At 46.2% G+C, this 26,093-nt stretch overlaps 1 protein-coding gene across 1 annotated transcript in view; it reads left to right on the top strand.

The window, feature by feature from the left end:
* Positions 1-2,155: 2,155 nt before the first annotated feature.
* Positions 2,156-26,093, top strand: part of LOC135377563 (nuclear hormone receptor E75-like) — a 52,519-nt gene continuing 28,581 nt past the window's right edge. The window contains exon 1 of the mRNA XM_064610080.1: positions 2,156-2,308. Coding sequence (XP_064466150.1) covers positions 2,254-2,308 — 55 coding nt within the window. The 5' untranslated portion in view covers positions 2,156-2,253. The remainder of the gene's footprint in view (positions 2,309-26,093) is intronic.

The following is a 26,093-nucleotide window of genomic DNA, read 5'->3' as shown; positions in this document are numbered from 1 at the left end:
CAGCTTGTGGACGAAGCCACACACCACGGGGCAAAACACAGACTCAGTCCTAGGAATAAAAAGTCAGTTTCGAAAGCTGTCAACGACTTACTTTGTGTGAGTCAGTGCCTTTGGTAAAAACGCTGATTATATTGCTGTTAATACCGGGTTCTTTATATTCGTATTGGAAATGTATGTGTGATGCCACGCGTTTCTACAAGTTTGCTGGACATTCATATGGACATTTGAATGCAAAGAAAACATAAATGGACAACTGTAGGTGTCGGCAGCCATTGAGCATCCCCTTATATAGAGAGATAACGGACAGAGTATATCCCATCTGTCGCATTACGATAATGTTCCCCCCATAGCTGATCTCGTAATCACAGAGTCGGGAATCCTTTCCCTCTTGATTAAAATTGACTCAAAAAAGACGCCCGGTCCGGACAAGGTGCCGAATGCCTTCCTAAAGAGATATTCCGTTTGGGTTGCAAAATTTCTACTTTTGCTCTTTTCTAATGTTATACAGGCAGCAGCTATTCCAGGTGACTGGAAAACCGCAAAGGTGCTTCCAGTTATTAAATCAGGGAATAAATACGAAGTTACGAATTACAGACCGATCTCGCTTACTTGTAATTCTTGTAAATTACTGGAACATGTAATTCTTGTTCATATATCAATTTTTTTGGACACTTACAATATGATTTCCAAATTCCAGCGTGGTTTCCGCAAAGGGCTGTCTACCGTAACCCAACTCGTTGAAGTTATCCATCACCTGTCCAAAGCCTTGAATGACAAAGGGCAATCAGATATAATTTTTATTGATTTTAGGCGAGCGTTCGATACTGTGAGTCACCAGAAATTGCTGTCAAAACTTAATGCCATGCTAAAAAATCCTTCTTTAATTAAATTAATTGAAAGTTACCTAATTGGGAGAAAACAGTTTGTAAGTATAGGCTCTCATAATTCAACTGCAGTTGATGTTGGGTCTGGAGTTCCTCAGGGATCCGTCCTGGGTCCGTTATTATTTATTATCTTTATTAATGATTTAGTTGATCTACTAAATGTCAAAATTAAACTATTTGCAGATGACTGCAGTCTTTATACTAAGGTACTTTCGGCAGCGGACCAAATAAAACTAAATCATAACTTGCATATTGTTAATAAATGGACTGAAGAGATGCAAATGTCCCTAAATCTCAAAAAGTCCGTTTTTATGAGTGTTTCAAATAAGAAAAACATGATGATGTCGTATAACGTGAACAATTTTAACCTCCCTAGGGATGATAACTATAAATACTTAGGAATTCATATTACCGAGTCTCTATCTTGGAATGTCCACATTGATAAGATATGCAATAAAGCGAAAATGAAACTAGGTCTTTTAAAAAGAAAGCTCAAAAGTTATACTCAACAAACCAAACTAACTGCCTACAAGACCCTGGTTAGACCAATTTTAGAGTATGGTTGTGAAGTTTGGGATCCCTATACTTCTGCTGCCATAGAGAAAATTGAAAAGGCACAAAAACAGGTCGTTCGCTTTATTTATAATAAGTACGGCGGTATATAAGGCGGTCCATATCATTTCCATCTCACTCGCACGATATCCAACATGTAATGGACCAGAGTGCCGCTACTTTAGCAGTGAAACACTACACGTCGTCACCCTGTATCTGTTGTTGTTTTTGCTCCCCCACGAAAAGTACATAGATAAAATAAACAACTATACATATTTTCATGTTAAGGAGAACTCAAACGTCTCTTAAAGCCCGTATTCATAATGCGCTAACCGCTCACTGACTGATCTGTCTCCCAATTAGAATTAAATAGGTCAGTATAGTGTTCGTAACGTAACTGCATGTTAGGCGCTCTCCTTTGGTTGCACTTTTAAAGCTTGAGCCAGTCGATATTGTATTCTCTGAACGGTCCTGTTTGCTCGAACGCTACTTTCTACTAAAGCTGTTTGTGTGGGCCAGTGGGTGAAAGCATCAACGGAGTGCAGCCAACTTCCGTGCGCGTAACCACTTTCTCGTACGGCGCACGCAGGTTTCTCCTCAGCATCATCAGCAGGCATGGGCGGCGGCGCTGCGTTCGCTCCCGCCGACGAGTGCGTCTCCGGCGGAACGCGGGGGCTTCCTGGGAAACTGTGTCACTGGGGTGAACGACCGGTTCGCCCTCTCTGGCTTCGGCGGTACTCCGTCGGCAGCTTCGCCGTCGCACTTCCGCGAGCCCGACTCGGCGTAGCGCGCCGTCGACGCATGCCGCGCGCGCGCCATGGTCCAAGGATTGCCGGAGCAGACCCGGGAGCACCCCGAACCCCACGACATTGGTAAGTGAACACATTTTTGGACTCCTGCTCACCAACCCTACGCTGGACACATGCTAACGCAACCACGAGGACTACCGCGCACTGGTGTTTACCGCTCCTGCTCCATCACGTGCGTGCGTGTGTGTGTGTGTGCGTGCGCGCGGATTCGCTCACCATTGGATTCGTCGTGAACGCCGGCGGGATCTGTTTTGTGCATTCTGTTTCGAGTCGACAGCAACAGCTTCACCAAACCAGCAAATGCTTTTTTGATCTGATCGGAGCGGGTATTTTGTGCCCCAAAGATCGGTCTTCACAATGATCGGTCTTCTCTGCTATGCTCTCGGTGCTTGCATCGCCCTGCGTGAATAGTAGTGTAAATATTGATTTGTACGAGCAAGTGGACACCCACCGGTAAATGCTCACATGAGGAACACGTTTCGTGTGGTCATTGCTGAGTGGGGGTGCCTGTCAGAGTACTTAGACGAGCAAGCTATGCATTTTGGTTGATATATAGCTCGCCCGTTATATCTATTTTTATCGTTACTATTTAATTATATAAGTATTTCGACCCATATATTTGAAGCCCCAGTACCGGACGTTTCTATATGTTCAGTCACAAAAAAAGCCGATGACTCTTTAAAAGCACGGAGTTACTCTCGCGGATCAGCTTTCGCTTTTAGTTTCGTTAATGTCGGTATTCCTGTCTACAGTCCTCGAATCATTGTTTACGCTTGGGTTGTGTTGTGTATTGTTGACGCTCCTAAGTGGCCTTTGAATGTCCAATACTGGTTTCCCTTTCTTTCTTTTCGGCGTCGTTCAGCCGTTACACCATGCGTGTCGCACCTTGATTTGAGCTATATCCCTAACCAGGGATCCTATACTTTACTGCTTACGTTGCTCGCATGTTTCATATTGGCTTTGGGGTTATATCACTGTGAAGGACTGTCCCTTTCCCGCGGACTTTGACATGCTCTCGCATTTTTTTTTTTTTTTTTGCTATTAATATTGTTGGCTACTTCGCTCGTATCTATTTATATTAATTCTCGTTTTGAGGGCTATGGTTATTACTGCACCGGCATCCAGTGTAGAACACTTAATCGACGACTAGGGTTATTACATTCCGCAGGCCACCCCAGTAAAGCCTGTCTTGGTTCATTTTTCTACTGAACCCGAACTACTGAAGTGCTTTGCATACAGTTGTCATTTCACAATCGCTGTTAGAGTAGAGCCCGCGTTACCGAAAAAGCTGACAGCGCGAAATTAAATGCTAAAAAAAAGTTTTCCTGCTCAATAATTGCTAGGAAGCAAACGAGCTGGTACTAGAATTCATCACGGTAAAAACCCGAGACTTCCTGCTCGTGGTAAAATCGCATTAACCACAATCACCCCGAATACTCATTTAAAGATGACTTGTAAAGCGAAGACGGGTTTCGTAACCCTTAACGGCATTTCTTTCTGTAAGCTTGAAGAGTAGAATACTGTGGTGAGGTTCTAGTTGGTTGGTTGTAACGTACTGGAGGGTTGTTATCACAACGGCAATATCTTCGACAGTATTTGCGTAAGGTGTTCTTTAACATAGCAAAATATGCAGTTTTAGAATTGAGTATCAAAGCAGGAGTCCTGAACACGCATTGCGAAAAAAAAAAAAAAGTCGGGGGGGGGGGGGAATCACTGTTTGGAGCTCTGGACATGCCCAGTAGTGATCTCGTATGTCTTTGGGGCCCCACAGCGCTTGGGTACCCTATTCTGTAAACGCCGAGTGTTGCTGAGTACTTTTCCTGTTTGAGGAAGCATCTCCCGAGGGACGGGTGTAGGACCACGCATTCTTAGGGTGTGTGATGGGAAGTAGCACAAAGTTGGGTGTAACTGCTGGTAGAAAGAACCATGCTGAAGATACATTATTCCATAACTCTTATTTGAGAAGAGGAACGCATGCACTCCTGGCAACCCAATATCGGTTCTCCACTATATGGCGCTGCTCTGCAGCTTATGCATCCCTAGAAAACGAGACGCGGGCCTTGGGTCATTTTCTTAGGCGTGCGAGAACTGTTCCTCGAAACCAACTGTATTTAGCGTCCCCTGTGCCAATAAGTCTCCAGCTTGAAATTGGCGGTGTATTTATGCGAGTGTCGATGTTCATTAGTCCTATCAATTGTCGTGAGACACTAGATTAATCGAAGTTTGCGCGTGTCAGCATCACTTAAGTAGAAATTAAAAGCGTCCCATGACGGAAACTGGCGGAGAGCAGCCCTTTCCACTTCCCGGCTTCCCAATGACAGCATAATGAGCAGAGCGGGAAAAGCTCGCAAATGCGAAAGGAAAGCGATTTTGTAACGGGGAACGAGCGGAGAAATCGCTCCGATATCGATGCCAGCAGCGTGCGGCAAAGGACGTGGGAGAGGAGGTAGGACACGTGACCCGGTCGGCGGGTGAACGACCGAGGTCTTCCATTCTAGGTCACCAGTGACGGCAGCCTCCGGGCAAGATGGCGGTTACTCGTTCGAGCTTCCCTTTCTGGGACTCCCACTCCTTTTCAGGTTACGTAACTCTGGTGCATCTGCGCTTCCGAAAGACTTCCTTTTCCGACCTCTTCCCATTCTTCCTACCCTGCGCGTGACTGTCCTCGTGTCAGCTGCAGGACACGATAGATTGCGCTTTTGTTAGGCGTGCCAGTCGCGCGGGTGACTTCAGCTGCCCTGGGGAGAGCTCCGAATTTGTAACTCCTCTGGAAATACCAGGACTCATTTGTTTGGCAGGTGCATCGAGGTGGAGGGGAAGGGAAAGTCCTGGAAAATTCTATTTGCCAGGCTCACCACTTAGGGGCGAGGAAATTAGTGAAGGGAGGGGAACATGTGAGGACGAGAGGTAAAATAAGAGAGGAATGGGGGGTGGTAACCAACCCTTCGAGTCTGTCGAGCGTCCGCTAAGTCCCACTAGATATCAATGAGTTTCAAACTTACTGCCTTCCAAAATACCCCGCTTCATTCACTGATGTGTAAAAATCAGCCGTCAACGCTTTTTGTGTGTGTGTGTATAATTTACTACTCAGTGTAATTTTAAAGCTCTATCGAATCGAACCCGTTCACATAATAAACCTACTCGTTTTCAGTGAAAAATTTCCGGTTGAATTGATACACTTGTTCTCCGTTTGAACTTTTTGAGTTCTAATGATTTACCCTGCAAGATGTGAATATGTAAAAAAAAAAAAAAAAGAAGAAACACCCACACAAAAAAGAAAAGGAATCATTTAAACTAAAAAATAAGCATGGATGGCGAGGGGGCAGACTAGACTACTCCAATAGAGGAATGTAAAATGAAAATGCGTTCTTAATGTATGTTTATATGGTTCGTATAGAAAGAACAACGTGCTCGTGGCCTTCTGGCAACGTATATTTTGTACAGTAGGTCAGTCCAGCGCAATCCGTCACATATGACGTCAGCGAGGCGCGTAACGCCGCGTAATGGGTTATATGACGGAGCCAGCTAACGAAGCTGGAGCCTCTGAGCGGTAACAGCGAAAGCGCATGCGCCACGAAAATGAAAGTGTTCTCCCCTCGCCTCGTTCCGCTATCTTTAGAGAGGGGGGCTCTATTTGTGTCACAGAGGTTCTTCACTCCGTACTCGTGTTTCTAGGTTGCTCCACTAACGCGTAAAGGCCACTCGGGTTTAGGCTCTTTGTCGGTTTGTAAGTGTTTCGGTAGTCACATTGCGCTGGAGAACACGACAGTGTCCGTCGACGTGAAGGTTCCCTCACATGCGACCGCCACTTTCCACTTTGTTTTTGTTTTTGTTCTGCGTCCAATCATAACTAGTGGGCATCAAAGGACCGACTGACCTCAATTCTTTGCTGCCCACCGGAAACTGTTGATCGCCGGAATCCGGAAACTCCGTTCGGCCGAGCAACCTCACTCTACTCACTGCTGAGCCTCAGTCGTGCTTCTTTCCAGCGAGGGACTCTAATTTCAGACTGGGAGGGGGGGATTAATCTGGAGTTGCGTTCGCGGCTTGATGTTGTCATCACACCGCTGAATATATACCGTTGTGCAAGACACGAAGCTCTACCAGGGTTGTTCTAAGGTGGTTCTACCAAGATTCGAACCGCGTCGCAGAAATAAAAATAAAGAGAAAAAAATGCGCACAGAAGAAAGGTTTGCTCAGTACAGGCATAGAGAAGATTTTCCATGAGATTTCAGTCCCGCGAGATAATACCTTACTTGCAACTTTTATGTTGGTATAATGTGTAACTGCTCCCAGCACTCGGGGCAAATTAAATAAATAAATATGGAGCGCGCTCGTAGTTTGGGAGGCCTTTCAAGGAACGTTTCAAGAAAGAAAAAAAAATGCAAATCGCTATACCATCAGGTTTCAGCCGCTTCCTTGTAATGTGCACAAATGAAGAGTCGAGTTCCAAAACGAGCTGAGACATATTTTTCTGAATCGAGAAAAAAGTAGCCATGGGTAAGTTACCAAAGAAAAAGTATCTAAGTGGCAGTTACTCTTTTTGAAGTGTAACTATAGTTTACAGCTACGGTTACCACGTTAAAGTAACTTAGTTACTTTACAGTTCCATTTTAAGAAAATAAAGCCGAATAAATACAACTCTGAATAACTTTGTTTTAGAACTTGTGCTGTCCTAACATACCGTGTTATAAACAAAATACTTTCCCATGGGCCCTAACAGCACGTTGAGAGTTTTTTCTAAGGTCATCCTGGCTGCGTATGAGATGACAAAGTTTGTGGAATTCCTGATTGGGAAAAACGGCAGCGAAGCCTCGGCAAAACGATGCCCGGGAACTGGACGTGTGGAAAGCATTGCAATACCTGAGTAACTTAGTTACGGTTACATTTTATAGTTACTTTAAAACAAAAACGGTGACTACTTACAGTTACAAGTTACTTTTGCAGAAAAGTAACTATAGGTAACTATAGTCACAGTTACAAGCTACTTGTATCTTAGTTACTACCCAAGACTGAGAAGAAAACAGTTGTGCGCGCATGACTTGACTAATTTCTCGACAAAACCTTGTGCTCTGGCATTTTGGCGAAAAATGACTCAGCTCATTTTGGAAACAAGTAGCTGTGGTGTCGTTGAACATCTTTATTCTAGGCATGCACTGTATACATGTAAGTCACGTGTCCAGTTCCAGCAGCTTGCTGTCGTTGTAGGACATTTTTTTTCGTGGGAATTAAGGCTTCACTGCGTCTACATCATTGCAAACTGAACCATGTAATATGGTTTGCAATATTTTATGGCATGTAACGCTGTAAATGCCAAGCGTGCACATAGGATGTGCTAGGGCGATAATCTGGAAAGATGCTGTTGTTGAAATGTACCCGAAAAAGAAAAAAAAAGTTGGTAGGTTTGTGGTACTATATATACGCTTGTCTTTGAAACCAAAGGGCACAGGTTCGACCCCCGGTTGCGGCAGAAAGTCTTGTAGAGGTAGTGGAGTAGGAAAGGACAGTCTGTGATTGGACGAGTTTTCTTTCCGAAATCTTCTTTATTAAGCTGTTCCTTCACCACCACCACCTTATTAATGTATGGTGGTACGCAGCTTACGAGGATCTACCCTTAGATCACTGATGATATCAGCTTAAGTATCAGAACAAAAAACACGTGCGGGTAAAGGAGAAACGCAATGCCGCAACGAAATCGAAACTACTTTGCGGTTTTCGCCGACATGCACTATTGCGTTCCTCTCTACGCGCTGTAGCGTGCAGTGGAATGCAGTCTCTGATACGCCCACGGCAGTGGAGATGGACACGAATGTTTCGTACGAGGTGAGGTAGAATGAGCTCCCGTTATCGTGCGCGACTTCTGTACACCTGGTGCCATGATGTATTGCGCTGTAACCGCTTGTAGACAAACTCATTACAACTGTTGGATGCGCCTTTGAAAGCTGCAATTGCAGGTGTCCACAGTTTCCCCTGCGCCTGCTGGACGTTATTTATTATTGTCAAACATAGCGCAGGAGATTGTTTTCTGCTTCATTGTGAGTCGTAAACCCAGAGTGGCCTCATTATCTGATTCTGTAGCTCGATGCGGTCTAATGCCTGAGTAACGATTGCTTCTGTGAGCAGTACCGCGCGCAAGGCGTGTTTCTGCTTGTCGGTTAACTCTCATAGGTTTCTGAAGCAGACGACAAAATAGCTGCTTTGCAGTTGGCGTCTGCAAGTACAGGGCGTGCGTATATAAATATACCCACGTTTGGGCACGTAACGCGTTGCCCGCTTACCGGATGAACCTTTGGTGGCGCATTTATGCCATCAAAACCAGCAAAAAAATCGTGGTAACAAACTATGCTCTCCGTGCATTTCGAATGGCCTATACCGGTGTCACCATGGCGGTCTGCGGAGAGTTAGTAGTAGTAGTAGTAGTAGTCTTGTCCTCTCCCTCTCGCGACAGGGTGGGCTGTGTTGTGTGCGGGTACCGCTAGGGGCGCTAACGGTGCAGAAGGCGAAATAACAGAAATGAGCATCCATGTGGAACTTCTGCAACGGTGGGACACCTAGCTGTAGCTGGATACAAAGGAAACCACCATGCCCCATACAAAATGCACGGAGAGCAAAGATTGCGTGGCTCTGTATTTGTTGCGCAGAGTTTGGGTACCACAATTTTGTTGTTGTTGTTGGTGGTTTTGATCGCATAAATGCATCGTTGTGCGCCACCGGAGGTTTGTCCGGCGAGCAGACAACGCGTGCTGTGTGCAAATGTGGGTATACTTTATCTGCACACACTATATACATACATAGGCACAAATACATTTTTTAGTATTTTAAATATAAATACAAAATACTTTGTTGAAAGAGGTATTTAAATACTCTTCATAAATACTTTTCAATATGAGTATTTAAATACAAAATATAAATACAGTATTTAAATGCCGTAACTACTACCATAAATACTGTGAGGAAGATGGCATCTGGAATTACAGACATAATGATCATACCAACAAATCAGCAAGCAACTATAACATTTATTCGTTAGATTATCACGACGATTTTAATATTAGAAGCATAGGCGCCGACTGCGATCGGAATATGAAGTAGGGGGGGGGGGGGGGGCGCCGCCTCCCCCGAGAAGTCCCGCTAAGAGACTGGCACCAACCTTTGGAGCTCGGCGCGCCCGGGTCAAAAGAGCGAAGAGGCACCAACCCCAAAAATGCATCTTGCAATTTGTAAAATATGTATCCGCCCACCATACTCATTATCACAGTAGAAGGTGAGGCGAAGAAACACAGAGGATGACACAACACATAGCCTGAATTTCGCCCAAAGCAATCAGATCAATGAAACGAAAGCTGTCGAAAAGGTACCTGCAGCTGCCAGGGAGGTGTAACGGTAGGATCTTCGGAACGCATATCCGTTGGGAGCGGGTTCAACTCCCGCTGCTCCGTTTCATTGACCATATTCAGTATATTGCGCGCATTTCGGGTCAAACACCGAGGATTCAATGCATTTTGTTCCTTTTGCACTCAGTTTTCAAAGGCGTAATGCCTTCAGTTGTGCACATGTTCACTGTTTACGTTCTCTCTGTTTTTCTTTTTTGTTTTGTTTTTTGTTGTTTTTTTCTGTTCTTCCTTCCTCTTATTTCTATACCAGTTCTGCATACATCATAGGATCCCGCCAGAGTGTGTGATTCTTCAGCTTTAGTTTTGTATTTTTCATTTTTCTTTTCCTTTTCTTTCCTTCTTTTTGTTTTCTTTTGCTTTCTTCTTTTCTTTGCCTTTTTTGTCTTCTCCCTTTCACTTTTTTTTTTGAATAACAAGCCGACATCCACCTGGCGTACCTTTCCTTTCTTTTTTTTTTTTTTTTGTTGTTAATAAACATATCCCCACCCTCCCGCCAGAGTACTTACTTCGCGGTGCGCCCTTCCAGCACCCATTCCCATTCGGTATTTTTAACATGCTGCGAGTTCCCTGCAGATGCCTAAGAAACGAACGCACGTTTGGCATCCACTCCATCTCTTAGGTCCATCTTAGGTCCATCTTAGGTCCATCAGGGCAACGCGTGACTGGGGTTTTGGTAGTGATATTTATCATAACCAGAGCTGTAACTCAGAAACTAGGCTAATGACCAGTTATGGTAAATTGGAGGTAAACAACCCAATACGTTCTTCTTCTTCTTCTACTGTTCATAATAAGGCAGATAATACGTCTCTCTGGTCAGTATGTTACACAGAGGGTGCAGAAACAACTGTAAAATTATCGCTCGGTCAGGAACAAGTGAGCGTGCAAAAAAAAAAAAGTCCCTTCTATGTCCGCATACAACAAGTTGCCTACATCGATTTCTCTGGTCACGTGAAGCGCTCTTTAATCGTTGTTCACGAACCTCCGATAGTTTGTGAAAGATGGACGGTTCGACGACGATCTCGGACTAGGGCCAGCAAGATGGGTCGGTAACGTGGGCTAGCAGTTTGCAATTCTTCGGAATGGTGCCGCGAGACCTTGCCCCCGCCGTGTAACTCAGGTGTGAGTTACGTCAGACCTTGTCCCCAATGAAAGCGCGCGCAAGGAAGCTTAGGTGAACGCACCCGCCATGGTCGTGTGCTAGAAAACACGGCCGCCCATGTTGCCGGCCGCGGGGCTTTAGCCGTCGACATTGGCGGAGAAAGCTCGCCAACTACGGAGGGGGCGACGCGATTCGCCAGCATGGCTGCGAGGGGGAAGCGAGTGGAAAGAAAGCGAAACGTGCAGTCGACGCCTGGAATATATGTCAAGGGAGACTGTTAATCTAAACGCGAGGATCTTTCATGTTTGTTGTTGGGTTCATTCATTCATTTCACTTGGCCTTCCGTAGAGCATTCCCGATTCCACCATGGGGTTATATTTTGGTTGCGTCCCTTTGGTAATTTCACCCCCAGCGAGTAAGAACAATGAACCACACATCCCATTCCAGAATAATGCAAAATGAACTGAATTCTTCTTTTTTTTAAAGTCCTGTTATTTCTTGTCGATGCTGCTTCGACACAGATCTTTTCTCAAACCGACCTTTTTTTCCTTACTTTCCACACCTTGCTCTTCGCCCGCTGGCCTGCATCTACAGGGTGCTTGCTCTAACGTGTCCAGAAATTATATTTAAAGCGAGCGATAAAAGAAAAGCAAGTGGTACTTTTCTGCTACTTGAGTAAGAAACAGGTGCTGCTTCACTAGTAGCACCTGTTTCTTAGTCAAGCAGCTGAAAAATAGCGCTCGTTTCTCTTTTATCGCTCGCTTTAAATAAAATTTCTTGACACGTTAGAGCAAACACCCTGTATACGCCATACTCTCGGGTACTGTCTCTACTTTTTTTTTCCGCTGGACCCTGGAAGCGCGTGGTTTAGATTGCGGAATAGAGGCTCCCTTATGGGATACAGGTTGGAGTGTATGCTTTCTGGCTGATTTTTCTGGGTTCTGTGCTGTGTGGCAAATGTGGGCCGAAGACGCGCGGTACCCCGAAACAACATGCCGCCATGTCTGCAGGCTGACCGCTCGGCAATAAAATGCAACCAACCGATCGACCGACCAACTTTCCAAGCGCACATTAGCGGATTGTTGTGTACACAGTGACGAGAAATACTCGGGAGTGATTTCTGCGCTTCCTTGCAACTTGCTGATTCTTTTTTTTTTTTTCATACTCCGATTAGCTTCCGATTTTTTTTCGATACATGTTTCCCGCTGATGCAGTGTCGCACCTGCTTCTCTAATACTCGCGAAAAATGAAATACCGAAAGTTGAAAAAGGTCCGCTGCCTGGCTGTCCAAAGCAACGAGCGTGTTTGATAATTCGAGTGTCATAATCAGACGTGAATCTGCTACTTCCATCACACTGAAATAATAAGGGGACTTTACTTGGCCCTTTGTGCGTTTTTCGTATCCCTGTTCTTTCTTCCCTCAGAAACCAGGTTATGTTGCTATGTTGGTTAAGTCGACAACAGCTTGTTTGCCACCTTGTTAGCGCGTTATTTATGTCAAATCTGTTAATACCTGTCTCAAATAGACTTTAAGAATGATTATCATTGTAATGTATCCACACAGAGAGAGAAAAAAAAAAAGACGCACTCATGTTCACTCGATGCCTCTCTGTATGTTCTTGGTGAATTTTGTGTCCGCGGCGAATGTGTAGTGGCACTGTTGGGCGACCTATAGGCTAACTTCCCTCCGCCCCCGTGTTGAACTTTATGGCAACGGGCACGACAACATAATCGAACACTAATGAAGTTACTTCGCGTGTGAAATAAAATTTCAATTTACCGCTCTCTCTTTCGTGTGGGGGTAACCAAGCGAACGCCCCGGAATATCCTTGGCGGCGGAGAAGTGGGTCTGAGAGAGAGCGTTGGAAAGTCGGCGAAGGGCACCCGTTGCCCCAGCAACGGCGCTCGGTCAACGAACTCGTTTGTCGGGGACGCGGGGAGCGTCACCTAAAGTAGGCCAAACCCCCTGCCGATACCTTGCTCAAAAACGCAACATCAGCTTTCATTTTCATTTTGCGGAAATGACAACGGGTTGACTGTGGCAGGCGCTCCTTGGTGGCTAGCGGTGCATGTGGTGTTGCCACAAGCGCCGGTAGTATTCAATGTTGTCGGATCAATGTATTTGAACGGCAAGATATTTCACGATTTAAATGCTAACAGTACATTTACGAGCCGTTGTTCTTTTTTTTTTTTTTTTGTTGTCCGAAAGCGCGAATATATCGTGCTCGAGTCACGATGAATCCTGAAACTGTGTGGGCGCTTTGTTTTGCAATGACTTCGCAACCCACTTCACGAATAATAACTGAACAGAAATATAACGAAAAACGAATTTTTCTTTTTTTTGCTTTTTTTTGCGTTCTTCATCTGCATAAAGAGAGAACAAACATTCAGGAGCGTTAATTTGCTCTACCACGATGTATTGCATTGTAACATTATGGTTGCAGGAAATTGCTTTGACAGAAGTCATGGTGTGCATCTCGGTGAACAATGCACGCAGATGGGAGTAGTGGTTTTTCATCCGGAAGAACCGGCTTCTATTTCGTAGTTGCGCCAAGGAAAGCATGTGCAATGCTTGTGGATTGCGTTGCGACATCAACGGTGCCAGCGCCACCCACATTTTTAGTTCTTTCTTTCTTTGCTGAATATATGTCGTTGTGGGCGGAGATTCCAGGGTACTGGCTTCGTTTAACAATGCACTTAGATACGAGTCGCAAGCCGCGCAATCCATTGAAAGTTCAAGTCTACAGGTGTGCTGGGAAGTGCGTTGCAGTCTGGAAACCTGGAAGTACAAACAATCTGGAAGTGATCGGCCGGCCACACATATGCAGTTGCAGTGCACTGCGCTGATAGGGTGGATTTATCGCTGACATTTCCATTGTTGGCAGCTTGGTTTCTAGTAGAACAATAGCCAATCGGAGGTTTAGGGAGGAAGGAAGGAAGGAACTTGAGTTTCGCTTCCTCCGAATGTGTGCGCAATCTTGCAGCAGGAAGCGAAGCTGCTTCTTTTTTGGCTGTGACATAATTCGTACTCAGCCCTCACTTTCAGACCGGGTGACCCAGTTCTGCGCTCGGAGGGCGACGACCTCCGCGTAGAAGTGTGTCGGCGCGGCACGGGATGGCGCTGCTGCAAAGAGAACTGAGAAGATGACTGGGGCCGAGGTTGCGACGGTTTCGGTTTTGTCCTCCTTGCACCAAGCATTGCAGACGGCAACTATGTTGTTTTAGCAGAAACAGCTGCGTCCATCTTTTCCTCTAATCAAGGGAATAAGCTTCAAATGCTTTTGAGGTTTTATTATTTGCTCAACTATTTTTCAGATAGGAAGGTAAATAGGGGAGCCGCTCGCTTCATGGAACTCATTCCAGCATTCGCTGTCACGTACTGAGAGGGTTTTTTCGCTGAAGTTGTACTTCACATTGAACATAGATCGCGATTTGAGCGGTCAACCGCCCAGAGCGGTCTCGACCAACCAATGTCCTCTGGAACCTTCTAAATGGCTTTTTAATCACGGGAAAACTTCCATTTGTCGTCAAACGTAGTTTCAAAACTAGTATTTTAGGCACATGTGGCTGTGCACGTCTCGGAGATATGGCTTGTTTGGTACGAACACCAAGTTTCTGGGACTGCATATAATTTTATTGCCTTTGGAGGCGAAGGGTGGAGTATGACACGAAAAAGTGTAGACAACAGCAAAGTATAGAATCTAACAGTATAGAAAGGGTTTGCTGAAAAGAGTTCATAATTTGCTCGGCTCCACGTTCCCGAAAAAGCGGTGAATGTTGCCAAAAACGATTATTTTTTAAAGTGGTTATGAAAGCTGAAACTGAAACTAAACTTTTTTACTGGTTTGAGTCTTCAGAACACACCACACATTATCGACACTAAAAGGTGTCGCAATGCGACGTCCCGACATTTAAAAAACGTGTTTTGCATGAAGGTTCTGGAATCATCGTGACCTGATGCTCATGATGATCCCAGGTGAGCATGCATGAGGTCCCTTGCTCATGCAGCTCTAGCTAGTAACAAAAAGCACGCGCAGTCGAGCCGACACCACGTATGACCAAAACCGAACCATCAAACTGAAAGCGTCAAATATCCTGCGTGGAATTAAAAATATTAAGCAGAAACTTTGGAAATGCTGACAGCATAATCCCCTACACGGGGGGGGATATGTTTATATGTTGCACGAAAAAATATTGGTATTAAAAATCAGTTCGTAACAATTTTAAGACTGGAGTCTTTCTCTAGCGACATTACAAATTCATCTAGCGACATCTAGCGACTTTTTGAGGTCTCCCTAACGAGATTTCCGCCGGATACTTCGGCAACACACGTCACCGAAACAACAAACACAAAAGGAAGCAGGAGTTCCTGGAAGGTGGTAAAACAAAATGAAAGTTCCAGCTGAGCAGGAAAGGGCAGGGCAAGAGCACGTAACAGAGAGGGGGTGAAACGACCACAAGGAAAGAGGAGCAAGAGTGTGATTACGTAACGATTGCAAGGAAGCACACCAGCCTCTTGACCCCATTTCGGGTGCAGTGCGCATGCGCAGCCAGACTCGGTCAACGACCTGGCGTTCGGAGAAGGAGCTAATGCCGCCTGGTGGAACGAAGAGGTACTCCAACGAAGGTGGCAGGTGGCGTTGTTGCTGCGTTCAGTCCTCTTTGTGTGCGTTCGCACCTTACGTTTCAGGTCGCAATTTATTTTGCGTTTCGTGTTACATTATGATATGCTAACGCAAATATCCCCAGGCAGCCCTGCCCATTCTTGGTGAATTCTTGACTCACGGTTGATAGCAGAGCTTATTTTTACGCCCCACACCGAATATCCAAATATATTAGACTCCTTCCAAAAAAAGCTTCATTCTCTTTCAGCTCCTGACAGACAATAAAAGGAAAGGGGTGTCGAAATGTCGAAACGAAATTCACGGGGTGTACAGCCACGAGGCTCCACTCCTTGACACACGAACATGTGTGCTTACTTTTAGATCATTCGGGAAAACATTTGAAGGATTGGGGCAACTTGCTACGTGTTGTGTGCATGTCATGCTTCCTGAAATCGAGAGTTCTAACGCAAGTCCACTAATTAACCGATGACTCCATTCGATCATTTCATACAGTGCACGATTTCTCAACTGTTGAGTGACACTGATCCCAACCAACCGTGTCTTTAAACTTGCTCATTATTTGGGTGTATCATCCAACATGCGCCAAGACTATTGTAATAAAAATTACGGCATTACAAGAGGCGTATTCGATGTGGAAATAATCCTGTACAGCTACACCTTGCGCACTGTGCACAATGACATGCATTTACGACCTCGTCTAGCTGTGTTTTCTATTTACGGCGTGTGCAGCAGCAACGGCGTAGGCGGCTTGTTTACAAATATATCCGAGTGCGTCACGAGAGAGCGCCACCGCCACAGCATCGGAGGGAAGGGATCGGAGGAGGCCGGAGGATGCTGGAGCGTCCATGCCAGCGTGTAGACACGTGGTGCCCTCTGTCCGCGCTCTCGGAAGATGCGCGCGTTGAACTTGACCCTGTTCAGTCGCCAGGCAACGCCGGTCAATAAACGATGGTGAAAGCGGTCGTCCATTCGGAAACAACCTCCTCGTCGCCGTGCTCGGAACTAGAATGCGTTTTTGTCCGACGGACGTTTGACGGATGTCTGGACGGATTACTCTGCATTACAATATGCACAGGAATTCGGTTGGCAAATAACGTGGAAAGTAACTTTGTCGCCTCCTCGAACGTGTATCTGCACCCATTTAATAATTTGCCATTGGGAACATTCCTGTGTCGCATTGCAACGTTATCTCATTCTAAAGGACATAAGATGACGTTTTGTGTTCCGTATTATAATTTATAAACAACCACGGCGGAGTCGTGCAAAACTGATACATTATTTTCGACAAATAATTCACGAAAAAGCCAATGAGTGCCAGCGCCAGGTGTTGAACCTGGACCCTCCTGATTACATTATTTTCGTCCAATATATTACCACCATAAGAACTGTTTAAAGAAACATCGTGAATGGTACTTCTTCATGACACACTTGGGCTTGGCGCGTATTACGTTCCTATACCACATGAAGTACGATCCATAGGTTGTACACGACTGTAGCATGTTCCACCATATTCAGTCCCCTCTTTTCCGGAACTTCTGAAAGAAAGGAATTCGCAAGGTTAGCTCGGCCGTGGATCAGATTTGTCGCCCACTGCTTTAACAATAACGTTCACCCAAGTCTGCAGAGCACGATTTATCCGCCACACTGCCATTTGACGCATCTAACCAATATGTTCACCTAATATGTTAGCTCTGCACTGTCATTATTTCCTTTGCGCAGTTTGACTCTTAGCTCCGCCACCAGCTGCCACGATGTTTAAATAAGCGCTTGTAGGTGACGAGTCTTCAAACCCTGGTGCATGATAGAAACGTCGTCGAGGCTAGAAGGCAGGCAGATAACACCCATAGCTTGAATGGGGTGTTTACCGTGCCTGTTCCCTTTCCTATCCTTTCATACGGAGTGGCACGCGAGGCCATTCACCGGGCTGTCGGTTATCGTCGCTTCACCGAGAACCCAGGTGCGATTACCAATGCCGTTGCACCTGCATAGATAATCTGCCACAAAAGCCTGTCTGGGTGCTGCGCTATGCAATTATCGGTCAGGAGTCGCAACACTGACAATTTCGATCAGACTTTTTACCGAGAATTCAGTCCAGCAGGTCAGCGTAGCGTGCATTATCTGGAAATGCGTTATAAGCGCTATAACCACGTGTAATGGGAAGGTGGACTTACATGAGTCCCGCAACGTGACCAAATCTTTGTCGAAACTTGTTCGCGATACAGCTTCGAGATTCGAAGGTATCCTACTGTGAGAATGTTTCCAAATTCACGGCAGTAAGGTTGGAGTCGATTAAATTAATCGAGTCAGTTAAATTGCGGGTGGCGTATGCGCGTCACACTAAAAATAACCTAATTGCATAATTATCATATTGTGTGTATATGTATATTAACTTCAAGGTGAATAGCATTACACATACTGGTTGCAGTTAACATAAATCACATCGTGAAACTAGTACTTATGTACACAATAGTTGAACTAATGTTATGAGAATCATTAAACCAAATTATAGTGTGTGAAATGAGTTTGAGTGGCGGCTGACTTTTGTTACAGTCCGCTTCCTGGCAACGAAAAGCATGTGACCACTTCTTAGGCACCCTTCAATTTTCCCGGCGCTGTGACAGTATAATAATAAGAATATCGTTCTTGTAACCACAGTTTGTTTCAAATAGTGTCGGAATTGGCAATATTGCGCCTATTTTCCCAACCGTCATCACAAAGAAATGATAGGCTACATAGAGCCCGGATCCACAATATCCAGCTAATATTGGACCACCATCAGTCGCTCTGCACCCGACGTTGGGAAAATGTTGTCGAAAAGGGAACCGATATAGCCATGTTGCAGCTAGTATTTGGCCAGCGTATACTGCGTTGCCTGGAAAGACTCCGCAGTGCATTCAAGGGGCGACTAAGGTTTTCCCTTCGCTGCCAGCCACACTATAACGACGGAAACATTCCTAGTGATAGCGTACCGATATCGCACGTGCGTCAAGAGCTGTAGACTACACGGGCATCGTACGTTAAACCTTTCCTCGATATTATTGAAGAAGTCACAAGCAAAAGAGCAGCCGCACGCAGTGGCGCGACTCGAGTCAACAGCCGACACCTCCGGTGCAGCCTCTTTTTATCGTATGCGTGCGAGCAAGGCGCGACAGTAAAACCGCTGTCATTGTCCCCATGTCAATAAGCAGTGCTGACGCTCTGATCGCGGCAGACTTCGCAGCGTCCCGACCCTAGCTCCACCACAAATATAAACAAACAAATTGGTAATATGACATACAAAAACCCATGATTCCCGGAATACAAAACCGCGAGTACTAGAGTACACGGCAAGTATCGAGTAGCTGTACTTGTGTGCGGGACGTTCGGCTAGAGTTTGGCACGGCGACACTGGCGCCGGCTTTTTTCCCTGGTGGCGGGCGGAGGAAAAGTTTTCCAGCATATTCTACAAGCGCAGATGACGATGTTGGCGATTTCACACGTCATCGCGTGAATTCTGTCTTGTGTTCGACCTACTTCAGTGAATGTGTACAATGCCTGATGAAATAACTGCAGGAAATTGCGAAATAACTGAAATAACTGCTGGAAATAACTTACCCTTGCCACCACAGTTGGCACTGATGTCAGTTAGCGAGGGCGCCCCCTGGGGAGCCTGAAGTGCTGTTTGCATACCTGCGTCTTTGTCAGGAAAAAAAAAAAGTATGTGTAGTTTTAGTAGGTTGGAAACGCTGTGCGAACAGATATGATAAGCAGTCAGCAACGTGATGTCATCACTTCAAAGGAAAGGTGTTCGGGTTATCATGTTTTCGAAACCGTTATCGTGAACACCTCGGCTAATATAAGTAATGCTTGGAACGGAAGAGTGGGATAGTCGTGCGCTGCAAGACATCAAAGTATGGGCTCCTCCTTAAAAAAGATGGAGCAATATGCCATAAAGACGGCAGCTCTGTGACAAGCACTATATTTTGCTCGGGATGAATCGAGGGAAACAAAAGAAAACGGTTGACGCACGTCTTCTAATCAATCGTCTGTCGACTGAGAGACTTGTATGGCTCGAGACATGAGACAGCGTCCGCTTAGGATTTTGTATCGACAGTAATTAAATCTCAGCAATATGAACCACGTACGATGATACGATACGTCACAGCTGCGATGCACTTGGATTTATTTCAACCCTCAGGTGACCTTTGCGTGTATGCTGGGAGGTATCCATAATTTTAGCGCTAGAAATATTTCACTTCTTGGGAAAAAAAGATGTCATTCATTCATTACGTAACGCGGCTCGAGTCGGAGTCTGCCGCGAGTTCGCCCACAAATAGCACCGTCCAGTGGAATGTTCTTGCTTGGCATCAGTCGCTGAAGCGCAGCAGCGCTCAGCCGGGCGGCCTTGAAGCGCCTGATCCAGCGTGTTTTTGGACGGTTCACTGGCCTTGTTTCCCGCGTGGAGGACATTGCGCCGCGTGACGCTCAATTTTCGGCTCCCATCAACGCCGAGAAAGGCGATGACATTCGAACTGATAAACGCTGCGTTGAGAACGCAACGCCGTCGAAACTGCGCAAGACGACGTCTTGTCTGAGCCCCTCGAAACATGTGCATGTTGTGCTCCTGCGAAACGATTTATTGGGAAACCGTCGGTTGACGGGATACAAATAGTCGACTTGCAAAACTTGTAGCGCAATCTGTTGCGCATCCTGTTTTACAAGAGCCTGCAGGGATAATGGGCAAATATGTCCTTTCGCATACGATGTTCTGGGCAAAAGCGTATGGTCCATGGATTACACTTTCTAATAATAATAATAATTATCATTCGGGGCTTTACGTCGCAAGACAGCTATGATCATGAGCGACTCCGCAGTGGTCGGTCTGTGGATTTAATTTTGCCCACCTAAGGGTTCTTTAACGTGCACTGAAATCTCAGCACACGGCACACACACCGTATTCCGATTACTCTTCCGTGGAATTTCATTTAGATTACACGTGAATTGATAATTGGCGTGATGTCATAACAATCTTTAGTTGTATTATACGCTAGTTCTACTCTTCACTAAAACTTGCTCTTGTATACGTCTTACAGCATGATTGCCAGCCAGGGTTTTACCCCGCACTCCCCAAATTTCTTCCCCCCCTCAAAAAAAAAAAAAAAAAAAAAGCGAGCCAGAAATGCCGAAGACGCCACAAAAGCAGCAGATATGGGCGTCACACACACCCTATACGCGACACCAACGCCCCCCCCCCCCCTCCCCCACCGCCCCAGAATCGAAATCCTGAGAATATCCCTGTTGCCGGCGGTCGTCGCCATCACGCAGCACCTACCGGGGACGATGTTGTTTAGTGCAGGCAAACGTGAAACCGTATCGCGTCGTGGGGCATGCGAGCTTACATTGTTCTGGTGTCTTTTTTTTTTTTTTTTCTTGTTTCATTGACACTTTGAACTCGAATGCAGTTGCGGTAAATTTGAGCAGAGTTGCGATTCCCTTCAGTGCAATTGAGTTTGACAGTGCTGAGAATAAGCGCTTGACAAAGATACGCGCGGAGAGCAAGTTCCGGAGAATATAACTCTCACATGGCGGCTTCGCGTTACCTCTGGAGATTTAATGCGAGGCATCTGCCTCAACCACAGGGGGGGCAATGACGGAGACGTAAAATAAAATAAGAAGCAAAGGGAAAAACTACTAACAGTACAACGTGGCTCCTCCACATGCCTTGGATTGTCTCGCAAGTAAGCCATGACTATAGTGAAATCCTGGAGGCTTCTTGTCCATCCTTATTCAAGAATCTCTAACGGCTAAGGTTTTTCCAAGCCCATGACTCCTTCCACGCGGTTACAAAGGGTTGTTTTATGATGATACGCCGAATAATTGGGAGCCATTTTTGAATGCATACGCCCCTGCGTCTTGGGTGCCAGTGGCCTCCAGCAGCTCCTGTCGGGGGCCTCCGGGTCATTGGCACCGGCGCAGGAAACCTGCTCGTCGGCGCCTGCTTTGATCCCTGTGCTCAGTGAAATTTGCGACAATATGGCCCATTCGCTCTCAAAGGAACGAAAAGCAATTTCAGGACTGGAGCGTAACGCCCGTATCGCCGAGTGCAGTGACATATTCTGTTCACAGTACTAATCACATGCGGAGTTAAGTGCGTGAGCTGGAAACCATCACTTTTTCTCTCTCTCTTTTCTTCCATAATCAAGCATGTGTATCGCAATCGCGAGCCGTTTTTGCGACCCCGGGATTTCGCAACCGGGATCCTTCCAGGATTACAACTGGAACTTATCGCTGAATGGATTCCTGAAAACATAGTTCGGTAAAATGCCGTAACTTTTCACGTGTATATCAACCATTCGTCGAGAGAAAAGCCCGAATTTTACTATCCCGGAATCCCGGAATTTTGCCTCGCGAAATCCCGAGACTTCGGGTCATGAAACAATGCCGGGATCCCGGGATTTCAGGATCTCAAGATCCCAACCCTAAGCACGTACATATCACTATATCAGGCTCACCAGCTTATTGACTGAATTTCACAACAAAATCCGCCCAAGTGCCAAAATTTAGTGAGAGCGACTACCTATATACTATAGGAAGAAAAGTGCCATCCTCGGCACTGTCCTTTTTCCGCTTTGTATATGTTTTATTTCTCTTATGTATTTCGTATACTTACTTGCGAATTAGAAAATGCGCGTTCTGTCACATATAGCGCAAAGGCTCATGGCTCGCAGAAAACTTTCGAGTGCCCAGATTTCAACTAGCACATTGGACCAGTAAAAATCTATTTCGGTCAAAGCAGCACCTCCATAAATTTTTACCGCGTGTTCCGCACCCGCTGGAACACGGGTCAATGGCCCGAGAATATCTCAATTGATCCTTATATGTATACCCCTAATAACAGTTTTTGACAACCCAGGTTTATCAGAGGCATCCACATTGAGCAGAAGTGTGTGTCCGAATGTTTATTAAATATATTCTGAACCGAAACCGAAAGCACACAGAACCCTCGCAATAATGCTGCTGAAGTACTCATACCGAGGCTGGGAGAATGCCCTCCTTGAAAGGAGGGAACGATCGAGGAACCGGAATTGGCTGTACGATGGCATCCCGTGGAAGAAAGTGATTTCCCGGCTGACGACCCGATCGGGAAGAAAGCGGGCCAGGTGGTTGGACTTCCTGACCATCTGCGGCGGTCAAAAGGGCCCCTTGTTTACCTGGGTTCAACGCTTCCCTCCCTCTGTCAAGGGCAGCAAAATGTCTCGTGTGCCTCAGTCGGGAAGCATCGCGCTCAGAGTCACCTACATGCCCTCATACCACGCTCCCATTGTAGGCAACGGCGTTTGAGGAAACTCGTTTCGTGGCGCCTGCTTCTTGATAATCGGTGATGCAACTTGTTACATCAGCCTTACGTGTAGCGCAAACTTTCTCCTGAACTCATTTCTTGTTCCGATTTCCTCTTCCGCGTGTACTTCCTATGCCGAGTTTGCAAATCGAACGCTTGTGCGTGGGTCGCCGTGTCTCTCGTTTCGCGTGTGCTGTGTGAGCAGTTATGTGCAGAATTCCTTGTGCCGGCTCTTGAGACGCGTTTTGCTCGGTCATTGTACGCGTTAATGTCAAAGTCTACGCTGAATACAGAGGAATGTCTAGGGCGATATGATGCCATAATGTGATGGCTCCCGTGGCGTGGTGGTTAGGATGATCGCTTTCCACGCCGAGACTGGACACGGGTTCGAATCCTGTCACCGGCTGTGCTGTCTGAGGTTTTCCCTGGGTTTTCCGAAGACTTTCCAGACGAATGTCGGCACACTTCCCCCTGAAGTCGGCCCAGATCGCGTACTAACCCCTCTGTCCCCCGCTCCTTACTGCTGTCCTCTCTCCGCCTGTCCATGTCTGTACGCCGCTCATAGCCACAGTTGCTTCGCGGCGCTAACACGGAATTTAAAAAAAATGTAAACTAGGAGCCCACTAACCGTACTATACTCAGCAACCAGATACTTTTTCCCGTTTGTTGGTCATTTTAGATTTTCATACGTTTATTAGGAAGACTATGGCGGTATATTGTTGAGCTTGTGAAAAGTTCAAAGTTTTAAGACTTTCCTTATCAAATCCAAGGTCAAGCCGTAAATACATTGAGAATTGACAAGGCCCGAGAGTATTTTGCGCAGCACGAAATAATTCATTCGCAAAAACCACGACCAAAGCGAAATTGTTCATTTTGCCGCCCATATAGTTTGTCCCGTGTCATCCATACGCAAGCGGTGAAGAAAGAGGAGGTGTAGGTGGTGCATAGTTGCGGTCACTGCAGGGCATGTGGAAGTAGATCGAACGGCTGTGGTCGCCGGTCGATGACACGGCAGCAGCCGGAATGGGTCACCGGGGAGGGAAGCTAGTTTTCAAGGGCAACGGCTCCTTCCACTTCCTGGGGAGGGAAACTGCTTCCTTTCACTTTTGCTTCCCTGCTGCCGGATTCTCTCTCTGCTTGTGTTTTGGAACAAGAATCCTCGCTTTGTACGATGACTGGCTTCTCCTTCTCGCTCTCTCTGGGTGCGACGGGGTCACTGCTCCGAGATCGGCCAATACTCCCGTTTGTGGAGGAGGCCACATCACAGTGTCAGTTGTCCAAAGCACTGGCACACGCCATGCCGTCGCCCGCGCTCCTTTCGCGATTTTTTCTATAACAGGACGTAATGATAATGATAGCAGAAAAAAATAAAATAAAAAATGGAGGAGTGGGCTCCCCTTCTAGCGTAAGACTGGTTACTCCAGAGCAATCAATTAACAACTTGCAGAACTTGATTTGACTTGATGTGAACTTGATGTTGAGCGGGCTCACATCTCCTTTTTTTTTTCATCCTATCATCATCATCATCTTTGATGTAACCGCATGGACGTGGTTACGAGTGGTTAGGGCAAATTGCCCCTGTTTCTTTTAGTTTCGTGCGAGCAAAACGAACCGTTTTTGGCTATTGTGGAAGGGTTAGCATACGTCCACGGCCGACTTCACGGGGAACTGTGCCATCCAGAAAGTCTACTCAATAATCCAATGAAAACCTCAAGAGAGAGCAGCCGGTGGTAAGATTTGAACACACCACCTAACATCTTTCTGCAAGACCTAGCTCATGTTGTAACCGCGGTTCTCGAATTGAAGTGGAAACTCATGTAGGCGCGAGAACACAAGCAGCGACATAGCTGAGTGGACTCAGGCCCTCACGCCAGAGGGTGACATTCAATTCAATTCGATTCATCTTTATTTTTATAATGCTGGAAGTGACCAAAAAGCTACACAAAAAGTGCTGCTTGACGGGGGCACGCGTCCCCCATGGGTGCACTCAGTTCAGCTGCAGTTGATATGTGCAAAATATGTACAAAGAGAGACAAAAGTACGAAGCGAAATGAGAAGAACACTACTATGATGGTACACTATAGGACAAAGGTGAACGAAGTATGGGATGAGTGCCATTTGGTTCAGCGCACTAAGGAAAAAACAACAAAAAAACTACAGTTTCTCAAGAAGTCTGTGAAGCACGCACCCTCAGACTCTTGTACCTTCGAATATTAGAGAATTTTAGTACATCGTACGCTATCACCTTTGCGTACGCAAGGGATAGCGTTGATCGTTCTGCGCACGCCCATAACAGAAAGAGAGCTTCGCGCAGTGCGCAGAACCACCAACGCTATCTGTTACGTACGCTATCGCCTTTGCGTACGATGTACTACTAAAACTCGCTCCTAAAACAGTCGCACGGGCCGACAGAAAGTGTTCACCGATTGTACCGAACAAACAGATACACGTTCAAAACTTGAGTCGTGACTTTTGCAGATAGTACATCTCCGATGTCTCCTGCTGCGCGTTCGTCGTCATTTCCCCTTACTTAACTGTTTTTCACTGAACACGAGGTTTCTAAAAACGACCTAATCTATGTTTCCCTGCGCTGGTGCTGACGTGGGTGAGCAACAAAGCAGTTTCGATGTCTGCCACATCGGCGCAGTTGCGATTCGTGGCGCAAGCGAAAGGGCAGCGGAGGAGGAAGTGACGTCGTTCCGGTGCGCTTCCTACCCACCTGAAGGGCGACCGGTCGTTGACCCGCTAGGAACGCGGATTCTGGTATTAAAAGTAGCAAACAACTCCGGACGGAGTGCTATTTGGAATTGTCTCTCTGGCCCAGATTAGATTGTGCTAAGTTGCACAGCGAGCCAATATGCACGCTTCTTTGTATCACTTGGCACCTCTTTGCTTCACGCGTCGTCAACAGTTTTCAGTGACAATGACAGATAAGTGCCGCAGCTTGTTGTCTGACATAATTTTTTCGTCAGGGTGAAAAGCGTATCGATTTCTTATTTTTGTGGCGCCATCCTGCGGGTTAAAACAAAAACCGGTGGCAAGCAGAATGTGCTTTGTGGGGTGGCCCTTAAAACCCCGAAAATTCGTTAGGTTTAGGAAACGGCCCACACAGGAAAGCCCGGGAAGCTATTGCGTTCAGCAACCACATTTCGAATTTTTCTGAATCACGAACTGACATCGTGTGGCACGTACGTGGACGTGTTCGTAACAGCGAGTTTTAGTGTATCGTACGCTATTGCCTTTGCGTACGTAAGGGATAGCGTGGTGTTTCTGCGCTTTATGTTTTGCGCGTGCGCAGTACCACCAACGCTATCTGTTACGTGCGCAAAGGCGACAGCGTACGATGTACTAAAACGCTCTAATGGGTGGCTCGAAGACCACTTACTGCAAGCAACTAAAGCATGCCAGAGGT

This window comes from Ornithodoros turicata, chromosome 1, assembly GCF_037126465.1.
Source record: "Ornithodoros turicata isolate Travis chromosome 1, ASM3712646v1, whole genome shotgun sequence".
NCBI lineage: Eukaryota > Metazoa > Arthropoda > Arachnida > Ixodida > Argasidae > Ornithodoros > Ornithodoros turicata.
The sequence above is the reverse complement of the archived record's forward strand: the minus strand, read 5'-3'. Positions and strand labels throughout refer to the sequence as shown.